The sequence below is a fragment of the Gobio gobio genome (genome assembly GCF_949357685.1).
Source record: "Gobio gobio genome assembly, chromosome: 13".
Taxonomy (NCBI): Eukaryota; Metazoa; Chordata; class Actinopteri; order Cypriniformes; family Gobionidae; genus Gobio; species Gobio gobio.
In genome coordinates, this window is record NC_137106.1 from 39,782,230 (window position 1) to 39,798,042 (window position 15,813).

General features: G+C 38.5%; 1 protein-coding gene across 4 annotated transcripts; it reads left to right on the forward strand.

The window, feature by feature from the left end:
* Positions 1–312: 312 nt before the first annotated feature.
* Positions 313–15,230, forward strand: txlnbb (taxilin beta b). 4 transcript variants are annotated; one of them, XM_079833485.1, is made up of 11 exons: positions 446–578; positions 946–1,198; positions 2,221–2,443; positions 2,550–2,641; positions 5,151–5,321; positions 5,847–6,041; positions 10,238–10,357; positions 10,591–10,665; positions 10,750–10,842; positions 14,345–14,440; positions 14,623–15,230. In XM_079833485.1, the coding sequence occupies exons 3-11, from the start codon at positions 2,236–2,238 to the stop codon at positions 15,172–15,174; spliced, it is 1,602 nt and encodes a 533-aa protein (XP_079689611.1). In that variant the 5' UTR covers positions 446–578; positions 946–1,198; positions 2,221–2,235; the 3' UTR covers positions 15,175–15,230. The 4 variants fall into 4 exon arrangements, with proteins under 4 accessions (XP_079689610.1, XP_079689609.1, XP_079689611.1 ...); XM_079833484.1 differs by lacking the exon at positions 946–1,198 and having other exon boundaries at positions 313–578; positions 2,224–2,443; XM_079833483.1 differs by lacking the exon at positions 946–1,198 and having other exon boundaries at positions 359–578.
* The last annotated feature ends 583 nt before the right edge of the window (positions 15,231–15,813 follow it).

Sequence of the window (15,813 nt, forward strand, 5' to 3'; positions counted from 1 at the left end):
TGCGTTGGCTCCAGTCAAACCAATTAATTATTTTAAATGTTAGGGTTTACAGAGTGGACATGTTCTTGAGATTTCATAAGATTCACAATTTCATAGTGTAATATAATTTTTTTTAAATTTAATTAATCATAAATTAAAGGTGCTACAAAGTCATGCGGACAATATTACAATGTTTTTTCCACATCCAGGTCATGATATTTTTTTGTTGCATTCACAGTTTCAAACTATAATATATTAAAATGCATTTTACAATGCTCTGGCTTGTTTTGAAACATTTTCGGCTTCATCCTGCATATTTACAGATTTCACAACAATCAAACAGTGTTTGACAAAAGTCACACAGATTTTCTTTAGACAAACATGATTTGAATGTGACATACATGACACACATTGCAGAGCATGATTTGAATCTCAGCATGGGCTTGCACAGAATCAGCTCAGCTCAGTGTGTTGTGTTTGCTGTGAGCACGATCCCTCCTGATTATTTTGAGGTCTGTCTGCCTCACGCAGCTGCTGTGTTCGTCCTGACAGCGGCTCGGCTCAGCTCTGCGCCACTCACTCTCTCACTGCTCCTGCTGGTAAGTGTTTCCTTACGTCTCCTCCTGAACTTACCTAATGTCTCATCATAGTTTTTTAAATGTGAAATTGTTTGACTGGATGTTTGATTGCCGTTCTGTAAAAGTAAATATATATATATTTCAAAATGTATTCAGCATGAAAAGCATGTTTTAGTGTAACAGCATGTTTTAGGCAGAATTTCTGCGATAAGGTCTTGTGTGTTTGTTGAATCCTTGAAAATATCAGTGCAAGAGCAATGGAAAGTACATCGCAATACATGAAGGTTCAGTGTAGGTCAACTGGGATGACAACAAAAAACAACAACAACAATGGAATTTAAAATATATATATATTTTAAATGTATGTTTGTTTGTTTTTTTATTAAAGGTGTAATGCAATTTTACAACATATCATTTCAACATTCATGAACATTGACATGCTGGAGAATAAGCAGACAAGTTGACCATATTAAGGGTCTCTTGAAATAGACTCCAGGCCATGAACAGGTGCCATGTGCTTGTGAAATCAGGAAGAGTTATCAGCCGGACTGAGCGGCTAAATTTAACCAGAGGAACAGGGGAAACAGACAGTCACTCTGTAGCTCAGGGGGTAAACAACCCCAAACAGCTCTTTAGAATAAGTAAGTATTAAATCAATTCAAAACAGTCATCTCATGAGCCCAATGTGTCCACTTTAAACATATATGGGCGATTCTTTAAGGGAATTTTCGGACCCCTATATATTTTTTAAAGCTTTAGTTTTAAAAATGTAAAGTATGTTTAGTTTAAATAATGTATAGTAATACAATTAGCCTTATAAATTAACCTAAACAAATCACTACTTGGTATCTATGTATAGCCTACTATTTGTTTATTAAAACATTTCTGTTTCATTTCATTATCATCATGCCAAACAGATTAAAAAAATATTTAAAAAAATTGTTTTTCCAAAAAGTATTAAAAGTATCAATTGATATAATAATTTTTTTGAAAAATATATAATAAACATATATTTGTATTTTATAAATAAAATCATATTATAGACTTACTGATGAATTGTACGCTTTCCCCCCAAAAACAAAAATCATCATGCAAACATTATTTTTGGAAAATATTTTTTCCCCAAAGGTATTAAAAAGTAATATTTCTATAATTTGTTTAAAATAGATTTCTTTCTATTTTATTAAAGTAGACTTTTTTTTTTGTAATTATACGTTTTTCTTCAAAAACTGAAAAATCATTACATATCAGCAACACTTTCCAATAAAGTATAAGTTCCAATAACATTAGTTAACATGAACTAAAAAATAAGCAATATAACATAGTTTCATTTTACATAATTTAGTTGTTGCTAAACCAGAAATCATTCTTATACTAATAATACTGGTAACACTTTATTTAGGGTTCAATTCTCACTCTTAACTAGTGGCTTATTAGCATGCGTATTACTATGTTATTGGCTGTTTATTAGAACTTTATAAAGCACATATTAATGCCTTATTCTGCATGACCATATTCTATGGCCTTAATCGTACCCAGTAACCAATATAGTGCTACCATAACATTTCATCTGAATCAAAACCTTGTAAAGGGCTCCATTGTTCAATCTAAAAGCAACAAATTCAACCCATCATCTTTCACTGACTCTGCCCTGTCTCGATAGCAGAATATCATCAGGATGGAGAGCTGTTCCCAACCTACAAATGGAGACAGCAAGGCTGATGTGACCAATGACCTCACTGAGGATCTGAGTCAGCAGCTGGAGGACATTATCAACACATATCAGGTGAGCGAACAGCCAGGTGAGCCTGAGGATGTTGAGGAAGAGGCTGTTCCAGGCAAGGCCAAAGAGCAGAAAATGGAGAAGAAGATGCTTAAAGGCCTCGGTGAGTCACATGCAACATATTTAACACCATTAGAATCACTGGCAATGTGATTAGTGAAACATTAAAACAAGTATTTCCGCTTTAATCTTTAAATTGTGTCAATAAGGGAAGGAAGCCATGCTGCTCATGCAGAGCCTGAATAAACTGGGAACGCCTGAGCAGAAACTAGAGGCTCTCATCAAAAAACACGCAGAACTGGTGAGTACATTCATCAACAATGTTTTGCATTTGAAACATTAAAAAATACTTTTTGACAACACACCAACTAAAAACACTGTATTCCCAACATTATATGCCGGAGTGCTGCTTAAAGCTTTTAAGCTACAAGGGCAAATATCCATGTATTACAAAGATCTTGACCAAATAATGATGCACCTCTTGATGGAAATAAATGTTGTGATGTTATTTTCATCAAGAGGTGCATACATTTTTGGTCTTGATCTTGTATTGCCAATGCGTCTATAAAGTCTCCTCCAGCACATCCCAAAGACTTTCAATGAATTTAAGATCTGGACTCAGCGGTGAAGATGATTCTTCATGCTCCCTCCCAACCATTCTTTCACAGTTTGAGTTGATGAATCTTGACATTGTCACCCTGGAATATGGCCATAATGTGTCTTCCTACATGGCTGTTTAAGAAATGAAAAGCTACACAATCCATCAATTAGGGTTAGAAGAACTGTTGCCAAACATATAACATGCTAGAAACATAATACTCACTGCAATAATGATCAAATCATTGATTCTTAAGCATTTGCCTATTTAAATCCAAACAGGGTACACACACAGTTTCTGATGTTCATCTTCAGTATTTATAGAGTAGTAGAGAGTATTGCATCCTTCATATCCATGAAGAGTTTTTAGTTTTATCATATTCATAAAAGACAGATACGCTCTACCGATTATTTCTGAAAACACTGAGCTCGTGCAGTGGGTGGAGCTTAAAAACAAAATGACAGCTGTAACGAGGTTTGTTAATGAAGGAGGCAGGAACCGGCGAACGTTTAAAGACTTTAATCCAAACTAAACAAACTGAAAGTAAACACGCAGGCAGCCTCTCACGGACGACTGCCGCGCACACACATAATAAAACATAAACAAAACATAACGTAAAGTCCAGGCCTGGTCCTCTCTTGTCCTTCACTGTCGTCGCTCCTCCTTTTATGCGTCCAAACTCCTCCATGAGACACGAGAACGGTGCGGCGCGCTGCTGGCGCTCATTATCACTCACCACCGGCCTTGCCCCGTTCTCACGGTCCCTCTGCCTCGTTGCTTGCCACATACACCCACCCACAGACTGGGGGGTACTCCCGAGACTGTGCTCTACACCCCCCCCTCCTCTGGGGGGGCCAATCCCGCCAGCCGCAGCACCTGGGGGTAAGGACAGATGAGCCAGAAGCATGAGGAGCGACAGATACGAGAGAGTGGAGAGAGGAAAAAAAATCTGCCGCTTTGGCCTCAGCCAGCCGAGAGGCTCTTCCTCGCGGTGTCATGCGATGGTATTGAGCACTCGGTGGACGGCTCGATCCTGCTCCACCCCCTGGTGGCCGTTGATGGCTCCTCCAGCTGAGGGCAGCCGGCAGCGAGTCCCGCGTTCCCTGCTCCTTCCCATCGTGGCAGACGGCAGCAGGTTCCCTCCTCTTGGGTGGCAGCCACCTCACCTCGACCCAGGAACACGGCAGTAAGCTCTCCGTCCCACCGGGTCTTAACTCGCTCCAGCACCACTGCCTCGGGCAGCCACTCGCGGTCGTTATTCTTCCCCGTTGCCCGATCTCCTCAGCACCGCGATCCCCCACAGCAGTGAGGGCTCTCCGACAGCATGTCCCTCCTTCCTCCCGGGTTTCAGCACCAATGTAAAGAGGTTTGTTAATATGGGAAGACGGAGGTGGGAACCTCTCACCACCGGCCTGGCCCTGTTCTCACGGTCCCTCACCCTCGCTGCTTGCCACAACAGTGCTGTAGATGGCTCCTGTAACCCGAATGAAGCTCTTTGATGGCCCTGATCTTGCTCTCGCTCAGGTTGATGTGCGCACGGCGCATCTGGGAGAAGTGCCCATACAAGTAATTCCGTCTTTTATGGCGTCATACAGGGCAATTCTCGAATCCTGAAGGAGTGTATTTGGCACAGAAATACAGACTCATACATCCAAGTGGCTTTTTTTTTTAATTTTGGCCATGAGAATCCAACTCTTTAACAGTGAAATAAGTCAGAATGCATGAAATACAAACAAAGTTTACCTCTGTGAATAAAATATATTTTATTTCAGTACAGTTTTATTTAGAATTGTCCCATACTAGACTGTCTTTTTTGTACATTTCCAATAGTTCATCCTAAAATGAATGAATGAACTCTCTAAGATTTGTTTTCAGCCTGTTATATTGAAACAGGTTTACACACACACACACACACACACACACACACACACACACACACACACACACACACACACACACACACACACACACACACACACACACACACACACACACACACACACACACACACACACACACACACACACACACACACACACACATATATATATATAAATGTGTGTGTGTGTGTGTGTGTGTGTGTGTGTGTGTGTGTGTGTAAACCTGTTTCAATATAGGAATATATATATAAATACATACAGTTTTTATATTTCTGTAAACATCCTCGCATTTCTGTAAAGATCATAACTCCGTTATGTGCAATAACTTGCAGCTGGAAGAGCACCGCTCAGACCAGAAACAGCTGAAGGTCCTGCAGAAGAAACTTCTCCAGGTGCTGAAGGAGAAGGATCAGCTTCAGAGTGAACACAGCCGAGCTGTCCTGGCCCGCAGTAAACTAGAAAGCCTGTGCAGGGAACTGCAAAGACACAACAAGACGTTAAAGGTGCCAATATCATCTCATCTCATGCATATGATTGTGTGAAAACGTCTTATATTGCTTTAAACACTAATGAGCACAAATCAAAACCAGCTCGTCAATAGTAAATAGACAGAAGTGTGTCATAAAGTGGCAACACTTTACAATGAGGTTTAACATTAGTTAACTATATTTGTTATCATGAACTAACCATGAAAATATTTCTAAAGCATTTATCAATCTCAGTTTATAATTTCAACATTTACTAATAGACATAAATAGATATGTCATTGTTAGTTAATGTTAGTTAGTTAACTAACGTTAAGTAATGGGATCTAACTAATGGGAAAGTTATATTTAAAGTAAATTTCTTTTAATGGCTAACAATACAAAATCACAGTAAAAGGGTTTATATTTCAAGATCACCCCCTACTGACACACAAAAAAACATAAGAGAACTTATGTCACTATGACAAAGAACTTTTTACTAGAACTATAAGACGTTGACACACAACTCATATTCACTTCTGTCTGATGACACTTTTGCTGCAGGAGGAAACTCTACAGCGGTGTCGTGAAGATGATCTCAAGAGGAAGGAAATCACCACGCATTTCCAGAGCACGCTGACGGACATCCAGGCCCAGATCGAGGAGCACAGCAGCCGCAACAACAAACTGTGCCAGGAGAACAGCGGCCTGGCTGAGAAACTCAAGGACCTCATATCAAAATATGACCAGCGAGAGGCGGTACAGAAAACCGACATGAGATCATATCATTCCAGTGTTATTTTACTATCATCGAGATCCTATTATATTTATATATATATATATATATATATATATACACACAAATCGATTAATCGTGATTAATCAAAATAAAAGTTTGTGTTTACATAATATGTGTGTAATATATTTGAAATATTTGCATTATATATACAGTATATATAATTTATATATATATATATATATATATTTGTTTGGGGGGGGGTTACAATTTATTTTAAGGTGTCATTGTTACAGTGTAATTATATATTTAAGTACTGAAAAATATTATTTAATTAACTACATGTACTTACTATAGGGTTAGGGTAGGATTAGGATTTGGTTTAGGGTTAGTTGCATGCAATTAGGCATAATTTACTGTTATTACTGTAGTACATACATGTAACATATGTTACAAGGACACTGTAAAATAAAGTGTTACCCAATGTTTTCTTAAATACAGTCCCCTCCAAAAGTATTGGAACAGTGAGGACTATTCCTTTATTTTTTCTGTAGACTGAAAACATTTGGGTTTGACATCCAAAAGTTTATATGAGACAAAAGATAAATCTTTCAGCTTTTATTTCCAGGCATTTACATCTGGATCTGATACACAACTTAGAAGATTTAACCTTTTGTTTGAACCCACCCATTTCTCATGGGACCAAAAGTATTGGAACATGTGACTGACAGGTGTGTTTTGTTGCCCTGGTGTGTCCTATTACATTGATTATTCAAACAATAAATAGCACTAAATGTCTGCACTCAGTATCAGATTTGGGTTTTGCCTGTGCAGACTGCATTTATAGTTAGACGTGTAACCAACATGAAAACCAGAGAGCTGTCTATGGGTGAAAAACAAGCAATTGTGAAGCTGAGAGAAGATGGAAAATCAATCAGAGCCATTGCACAAACATTGACCATAGCAAGTACAACCATTTGGAATGTCCTGAAGAAGACAGAAACCACAGGTGTACTAAGTAACAGACCTCGAATGGGTAGACCAAGAAAAACATCAGCTGTTGACGACAGAAACGTTGTGAGAGCTGTAAAGAAAGACCCTAAAACAACTGTTAGTGACATCAGCAACAACCTCAAGAGGGCAGGAGTGAAGGTATCACAGTCTACTGTCTGCAGAAGACTTCATGAACAAAAGTAGAGAGGCTACACCAGAAGATGCAAACCTCTCATTAGCAAGAAGAATAAGAAGGCCAGGCTGGAATTTGCCAAAAACTACAGAGACAAGCCTCAAACATTCTGGGGCAAAGTTTTATGGACTGATGAGACAAAGATTAACCTCTACCAAAGTGGTGGAAAGGCTAAAGTTTGGAGAAAAAAAGGATCTGCTCATGACCCCAAACATACAATCTCATATGTGAAACACGGTGGAGGTAATGTCATGGCTTGGGCTTGCATGGCTTCTTCTGGGACGGGCTCATTGATCTTCATTGATGATGTAACACATGATGGCAGCAGCAAAATGAACTCTGAAGTGTACAGAAAAATTTTGTCTGCCAATTTACAGAAAAATGCAACCAAACTGATTGGGAGATCCTTCATCATGCAGCAAGATAATGACCCAAAACACAGTGCCAAAGCAACAAAGGAGTTCATCAGGGGCAAAAAGTGGAAGGTTTTAGACTGGCCAAGTCAATCTCCAGACTTAAACCCTATAGAGCATGCATTTTACCTGCTAAAAAAGAGACTGAAGGCAGTAACCCCCCAAAACAAACAACAACTGAAAAAGGCTGCAGTGGAAGCCTGGAAAAGCATTACAAAAGAAGAATGCAAAAGTTTGGTGATGTCAATGGGTCATAGGCTTGATGCAGTTATTGCAAGCAAAGGATTTTCAACTAAATATTAAGTCTTATTCACTTTAATCTATTTTAAGTTAATCTGTTCCAATACTTTTGGTCACATGAGAAATGGGTGGGTTCAAACAAAAGGTTATCTTCTAAGTTGTGTATCAGATCCAGATGTAAATAGCTGGAAATAAAAGCTGAAATGTTGATCTTTTGTCTCATACACTCTAAAAAAAAAGGCTCGTAATCATAGGGGAACCTTTTTTAGTGCTATATAGCACCAATTTTGGTGCTTCAGTGGTTCTTCAGCGGTTCTTCAGTGGTGCTATATAGTACCTTAGTCAAAGAACCGGTGAAGAACCTCTGAAGAACCGGTGAAGAACCTCTGAAGAACCGCTGAAGAACCTCTGAAGAACCGCTGAAGAACCTCTGAAGAACCGCTGAAGAACCACTGAAGCACCAAAATTGGTGCTATATAGCACTAAAAAAGGTTCCCCTATGATTACGAGCCAAGAACCATTTTTGGTGCAATATAGAACCTTTTTTTTTTTAGAGTGTATAAATTGTTTGATGTCAAACCCAAATGTTTTCAGTCTACAGAAAAAATAAAGGAATAGTCCTCACTGTTCCAATACTTTTGGAGGGGACTGTATATACATGCATGTTTATATGTACATAATAATTATACATAGTAAACACAAACTTGTATTTTGAGTTGTGTGTATTTTCTGTTTTCATTTTATTAGTTCTGTTTTTGTCATTTTTATTAACCTTTAAAAAAATAATGCTGTGCAGTTTTTATTACAGTTTATAAATAAGTTCAACTTGATTTAATTTCAATTAATGTTTATTTTATTTCACGTATTTGAAACTTAAACTTGAAGTAATTAACATGTTTTTTAGGGGTTTCTTTTTAACGTTTTTAGTTTTTGTTAAAGGTAGGGTAGGTAGGATTTGGTTAAAAAACTTTTTTTCCAAATTTGTTTAAACTTTCTTTATATATCAATACATAATTAAAATGTAAGTACTCTGAAAAAGAAAGTATGAAAATTGAGTGTCTGTAGACCTCTCACGACTGTTTTAAAGACAGCTCATTATTTCCATTCACTCCACCTTCTCCCTTCTGGGCTCTTTCCAAAGCCACGCCCCCAAAACACATGAACGCGCCACGCCGACCGTCAGCTGAAAGACGCATTATTTACCTGAGGCGAGTGGAGAAGAAGGAGCGGAGTGCATGTGGTGACATCATGTCAGAATCACATGTAATAAAAAATCTAACTTTATCATTATGAATATAAACAAATAAGATGTCTTTTAGTACTCACTATCGAGCTAGAATACCGATACTGGTAAAGTTTAAAATACACACACAACACGTCTACGACACACACAGATACAAGATAAAAGCATCAGTAAACATAGGTAGAGAATATAAAAACAAACCGCGGAAATAAACGTGCAGGTAAAGTTCCCGGTGAACATGGTAAAAGAGTTTAGACAGAGGGTAGTAGCTAAAGCTGACTTAGTTCTAAAAAAAAGTTCCTGGATGCGGTGTACTAGCTTTTACACATGCATTTTGTTATCTAAAGTTACATTTTACGAAATTCAACACGACAGCGATCAACTTGAGCTAAGCATATTGACTATTTATCATCTCTACTAATGGCTCGCTTAGTGTATAACATTGTAACTTTATGCTAAGTAATGTTATGTTAGCTATATTAGGCAGCTACGTGTGCTAGTGATACATGCTTCATGAAAACATAAACCAAAAAAATTTATAATCAAAATGAACGATTACCTGTCCAGCAGAAATACAGCCTCGTGAACTCCTCAAAATCAAACGGGTGGGGGGTAAAATATGTGCCTTTTTGGTAGGGCTGCCTGCTAAAATTCGCAAATCCTGGGGCAAAATATCACATAATTGTGGTCGCTTCAACCCGCGGACATGAAAAACAGCCCGCGGCAACAGTGTTGAAGTAGCCCGACTAGGCAACACTGGGGTGCGCGCATGTGGGCAGATCCTGTAGCAAAAGCGGCGGTAGCCATGGTAGCGAGAGAGAGTGACAGTCGCCCAAGCCAATCACTTGTTTCGGCCCGAACGAAAATAATGAGCTGTGTTTATTGCAGATTAAAAAGTCTAGAGTCACTCGATTTTTATACTCTCTTTTTCAGAGTACTTACATTTTAATTATGTATTGACATATAAAGAAAGTTTAAACAAATTTGGACAAAAGTGTTTTAGATCATTCTTACCTACCCTACCTTTAACTACAATAACCCTGATTTGATAAAGTGTTTCAAACCTAGTCTTTAAGTAGATTGGATAATAATTGTATAATAAATAATTGTATAATCAAGTTTTTGGTCTTCGTGCAGAATCTTGAAAAAGTGTTCAAGCACAGAGACCTGCAGCAGAAATTACTGGAGACAAAACTCGCAAAGGCCAACGTGATCCTCAAAGAGACTCAGGAGAATCACAAACTGGAGAAGGAGATTGTAAGTAAAATATCTAAAGAAAAAAAAGGCCCTCAACTGCAAATAAATTTGTATTGCATAAATAATCTTGCATACGTACTGCTAGTTTATCTTGCTGCTATTTTGAGCCCAGAGAAATATAAACCATGAAGTATTGCCATTGTGCTTTTAAGCAATGCACTTAACTCCTGAAATATGTATACTATTTTTTTCTGGAACTGTTTAATTGCTTCCGATCTATATGAATTCTCCAGTTACTGAAGCAGACCGCAGAGGCCAAAATACACGTTAAACTGCTCAGAGAACAAGAGATTGATTTGAAGGCCCAGGTAAATTTACATAAAATATTACACTTCTCTAGTTTTTTTTCTCTAATCATATTTGTTCTCTAAATAACACACTTTTCCCATTAGCTTGCTGTATATTCTGAGAAGTTTGATGAATTTCAAGGGACAGTATCTAAGAGCAGTGGTGTGTATGCCAGCTTCAAACAAGACATGGACAAGGTGTGTATCCCGGACACATAGTATACTGTATTACTCTTCAACGTATAAGAAGAACATTGTATGACAATCATGTTCTGTATGTGTAAAAATAATAATAGTATAGAAATATCACAATTAACTGTTAATCAGTAATCTAAAAATATAATCAAAGCCCAACATATAGAGATCATTGTTAAATCCAAAATGGTGAATTTTTAGACTGGGTAAAGCCAGCCTGATCTGTTTGCGATTTGATTTCGCCCTGCAGCTCAGGCTGGAAACCTGTACATTAATTTATCCTGCTTCTGTCACACTTTTGCGGGAACCAATCACAGACTGGTTTATCCACCTGGCGCGCTATTGGCGGGTTTAACACAATGATCACGCCACTTGTGGTCTGATTGGTTGAAGGACCATTCAATTGCGTACAGATTTGAATTATGCTCGTTGCTCATGCCTCTTTTGCAGTAGAAAATACATAGCAGACTGCCCAGACCAATGTTCAATCTTAAAAGATTGAGCTTGGTCTGGTGATAGCCAGCCAAGTGAACTTTTCAAATATGTTGTCTGGTTGAAATCTGGTTTACAGGCATTTCACCAAAAAAATGCATCAATGTTAATTATGTTTTTAAGCTGTTAAAATGGGCTTTATGGGTTTTATTGTTTACTAAAACTAAAACTATTAAAAAACGTGGCCTTTAATAAAGCGCTAAAATTACGGCAAATGAATAAAATCCAAAATTAACACTAAAACTTGAAATAAAAATAAATTAAACCTATAGTAATATTAAAACAAGAAAAAAACTAATAAAATAAATAACAAATTACATAACAAAATGACTTAAAGCTACACTGTGTGATATTTTCCCCCATCTAGTGGTGAAAAGGTATATGACCATCCAGTGAATTTTAGTTTCTGTTCCTCTCAATTCCGATTTCGTTTCAACTCCTACGGTGGCCGATTTAGTCCAAGATTAAAATGGCTTCCAGTTCGACCTCGTCCACATTCGACACGGTGCCTGTGGGATATCCTGTGCGCAGTGGGATGGTTGGAACTCAACTGGCCTAATTATTCGGCTAGAAAGAACTGCAGCTAATCCAGAGTGAACTTTGATGATAGTAATGTTTATTCAGTCATCCAATTGCAAGGCATAAACAGGTTTGCGTGGATATGTACATAAATGTGGTTTCTGTGAGAGGACAAATAAGGATGGTAAATATACATACACAGTTAAGAACTGTATAACTATACTTATAAGTTACATTCGTATAATGTAACCATAAACCAGAGATTATTGTACCATATATAGGCGCTAAATGCAGCTGCATTAAAAGGAGCGGAGCTGGCGCTAACAAGCGGTGTCCGGTTACAAAAGTGTGTGCGCCGGTTTAACGTTAGCACTGCAGTGCGCTCTGTATAACAATTGTTAATATGGCGATCAGACCTGATACATATTTCCATCAACATACATTACACGCAAATATTTTCTAAAAACGAATAAACATTGTTGATAACAAAATAACTGAATGATTATTCAAATAGGTGAGCATTACGCTATTGTATGTTGACACAAAAATACTTCTGAGGTGACATCAACTGAATTACGCGATGACACACTCTGAAACACATCTACAATGACTGACAATAACTATTATTACTTACGGAGTTATTAACGCACAGAAATACCACACAAGGAAAAACAGAGTTTTGAGGAAACAAGCCAGGAAAACTCTGTATAACTGTTACTGGACGCTGCTGAGATGAAAAAACTCTGCGCATGCACCAGACAAGTCTGAACAAGTTGACGCGCACATGCGCGAGGCAGAGAATTTTGTACAGTGCCATCAAGTATTAAGACCGGTTAAAACGCGAAAGGCGAAGCTTGAATTTACGGGTATGTCCCTCTTTGGCTAATGTACTTTCAAGATGGAGGGGCAACATGGCGACCACCGTTAGATCCCATTACCTTATGTATTTTCAATGGCATATTATAAACTTACGAGAATACTTTATTACTTGAAAGAAGTAAATATACATTTATGAGCACATATATTTTTGAAAGAACTAAGTGTTTTTAGCTAAGAATAGACTAAAAAAGTTACACAGTGTAGCTTTAACAAATTAAACAAAATTTTAAATGAACATATAAAAATTAAAGCAAATATTAATAAATACTATGATAGTCAAAATGCAGAACCTCATTTCGCCAAGTGCAACATGTTCCTGAATCATCATCTTTGTTGATCCTGGAACAACATTCCAATCATCCAATCAGATTTGAGCCCCATTTTACACTAGCGCGTTTTCGTTTTAAAATGGCGTTTTAAAATAAACATTATCCACGTCTACACGGGTGTTTCCATTGCTTTTCAGAAACGATCTCTGTCTACACTGCATGACCGAGAACGCACGTCACATGACCTCTCATGCACACTGGGTATGCGTGTACAAGTGTAAACCAACCTGGTCTCATTGTGAAAATGTACCTCTGGCAACGTTTTTGCAAACCGCCAAAATACGTACCAATAAGTACATATCTCTGCAGTTTCAAAGTGAAATGAACACTAGAGGCAGTAAAACAGCAAGCACTTTTTATCGTTTTTTTTTCCCCATGTAAATGAATAAATTTTGGAGTTTGCGTCACTTAATCTGATCCATATGCTCGGCTTTTTTATATAATAAGTTTGCTCAGTAGCTCAGCTGGTACAGATTTGTACTTGTAATAATGAAAGCTCAGGTACGAATCCCGTGAAAGACAAGTCATGATAAAAGAGCTCAAAGATGAGTTCACACAAGCTAACAAGACATGGTTACTATTGTATTTTTGTCACATTTGCTTTTGTTAACACTATCGGTTAGGTTTAGGGTTTAGTGTAGGTGTACGTTAAAAAAACAATGTCACAAAACGTCAGATTGACGCTCATCTGTTCCGGGAAAAAAACGAAGCTTTTGGCGGCACCCAGTGGACATATCACTTTGAAACTGCAGTGATATGTACACATTGGTACGTATTTTGGGGTTTGCAAAAACGTTGCCAGAGGTACATTTTTGCAATGAGACCAGGCTGAACAATAGCCACCAACGGTCTCTATACGATCAACTTACGTGTACAATGCTTTTGGGAAATGCAGCCCTGGTCTGATATTGTTCAGGTAGTGTAATGTTGGCACTGGCAGCCATGCCATCGTTTTCAAAAGTGTCCATTTTGGTCCGTTTACACTGAAACACAACCCCAGAGTTTTCAAACTACTTGTGTAAACGGGGCTTGAGGAACAAGTTTACAGTTTATGTCAAGTTTAGGCTTACAATCAGGGTTAGGTGCTTCTACATCAGTGTTATTCACTGATCGCTTCCCTTTGATTTTAGGGATGACTAATGGGTAGTGTAAGGTTTTGGATATGGTATGGTTAGTATTACATTTTTAGACAGGAATGTTGTTCCAGGATCAACAAAATATGTTGACCCAGAAATCCGTCACAACACTAAAATAACACCAAGCTAAGATATTGATTTGTTTTACAGATGGCAAAGAAGATGAGAAAGCTGGAGAAGGAGGCAATGAGCTGGAAATCTCGTTTTGATGGCTGCAATAAAGCTCTTCTTGATATGGTTGAAGATGTAAGTTGCTCAGTTCATATATCATATATCAATACTGCAGAACGCAGCGAACCATATCTACACAGTTAATGTTTGCAACTAAACAACTATTTGTCGAATCAAGAGAATAAATCTTGACACAGTGTTCCAGTATTGCTGAAAGTTATTATATGGAGCAATATGATCACGATTTTTTCATGCAGAAAACACTGAAGGAGAAGGAGTTTGAACTCTTCACCCTGAAGACCCAGAAACTGGAGAATCTCTGTAGAGCGCTTCAAGACGAGAGGAAAACACTGTATCAGAAGCTCCAGGGGCCCCAACAGGCCGGAGCCGACGATGCAGCGGCTGCTGCGTCCGTCACTGAGAAAGCTACAGAAGCAACAGAGGAAGTTGCAGTAACTAAAGAGGAAGTGGCAGTCTCAACAGAAGCGGTCAGTCAAAATCCAGACACCCCCACTGATCCAATCTGTGAGTCTCCCGCAAAAGCAACGCCGCTGACTAAAGAGCTCGTCAATCTGAAGGCTGAGAAGGCTCGGCTACAGGAGCTCGCGGCAGCGTTCACCATTTGCCGCCACATGCCGCCAGAGGCTTGCGAGGACTCGAACAGCTGTGTTGAGAGTGCAGAGGCTGCTCACAGTGAACAGCAGGTCAACGAAGAGGTCAACTTCACAGAGGAGATGCAGCCCCTCACAGACACACTGTCTGAAGAACATCAAGAGCTCAGAGACAAAGACATGCAGTCGGTTGATTAGACAGACTTATCTGAATGTCAATTTCTCATATATTCACAAATAAAGTTTATACTACATCTTTGTGCATCATGCCTGTAACTCAATGGTTGAACTACCATATTACACCATAAGCATGTATTATGTATTTCAAGACAGTAAAACAACTCAGAACTTGTGAAACGGTGACATGGTGCATTGATTTGGACAAACAGAAAGTACAGACAGAGAGGACACTATTCACATTTTCCTACTAAATCATTATTGGCTCTTTATTATCTTTGATATAGCATTTCTCTCTCTCTCTCTCTCTCTCTCTCTCTCTCTCTCTCTCTCTCTCTCTCTCTCTCTCTCTCTCTCTCGCGCGCTCTCGTATGCTCCCTTTTTTGTCAGGGGTCGCCACAGTAGAATAATCTGCACAGCCATTTTGTCACGTTTTATGATGGATGCCCTTCCTGCGGCAACCCAGCACTGACAGCGCACTAACTCATGCAATCCCAGAGCTGGGACACACTCACTCACTCATTCACTCACACTTGTTGTGTTTTCATGTTTTATGGGGTCTTTCCATAGACATAATGGTTTTTATTGTCTGTACAAAGTGTATATTCTATCCCCCTACACTACCCCTAGCCCTAAACCGCATTTTGACATTTTCACAAA

What these genes read in the sequence shown, in the direction of transcription:
- txlnbb (XM_079833483.1), top strand. Translation starts at nt 381, where the DNA reads ATGACACACATTGCAGAGCATGATTTGAATCTCAGCATGGGCTTGCAC. An exon ending in TCAAAAAACACGCAGAACTG is followed by an intron (nt 2,642 to 5,150) that starts GTGAGTACATTC and finishes AATAACTTGCAG; the next exon opens with CTGGAAGAGCACCGCTCAGA. An exon ending in AATATGACCAGCGAGAGGCG is followed by an intron (nt 6,042 to 10,237) that starts GTACAGAAAACC and finishes GTCTTCGTGCAG; the next exon opens with AATCTTGAAAAAGTGTTCAA.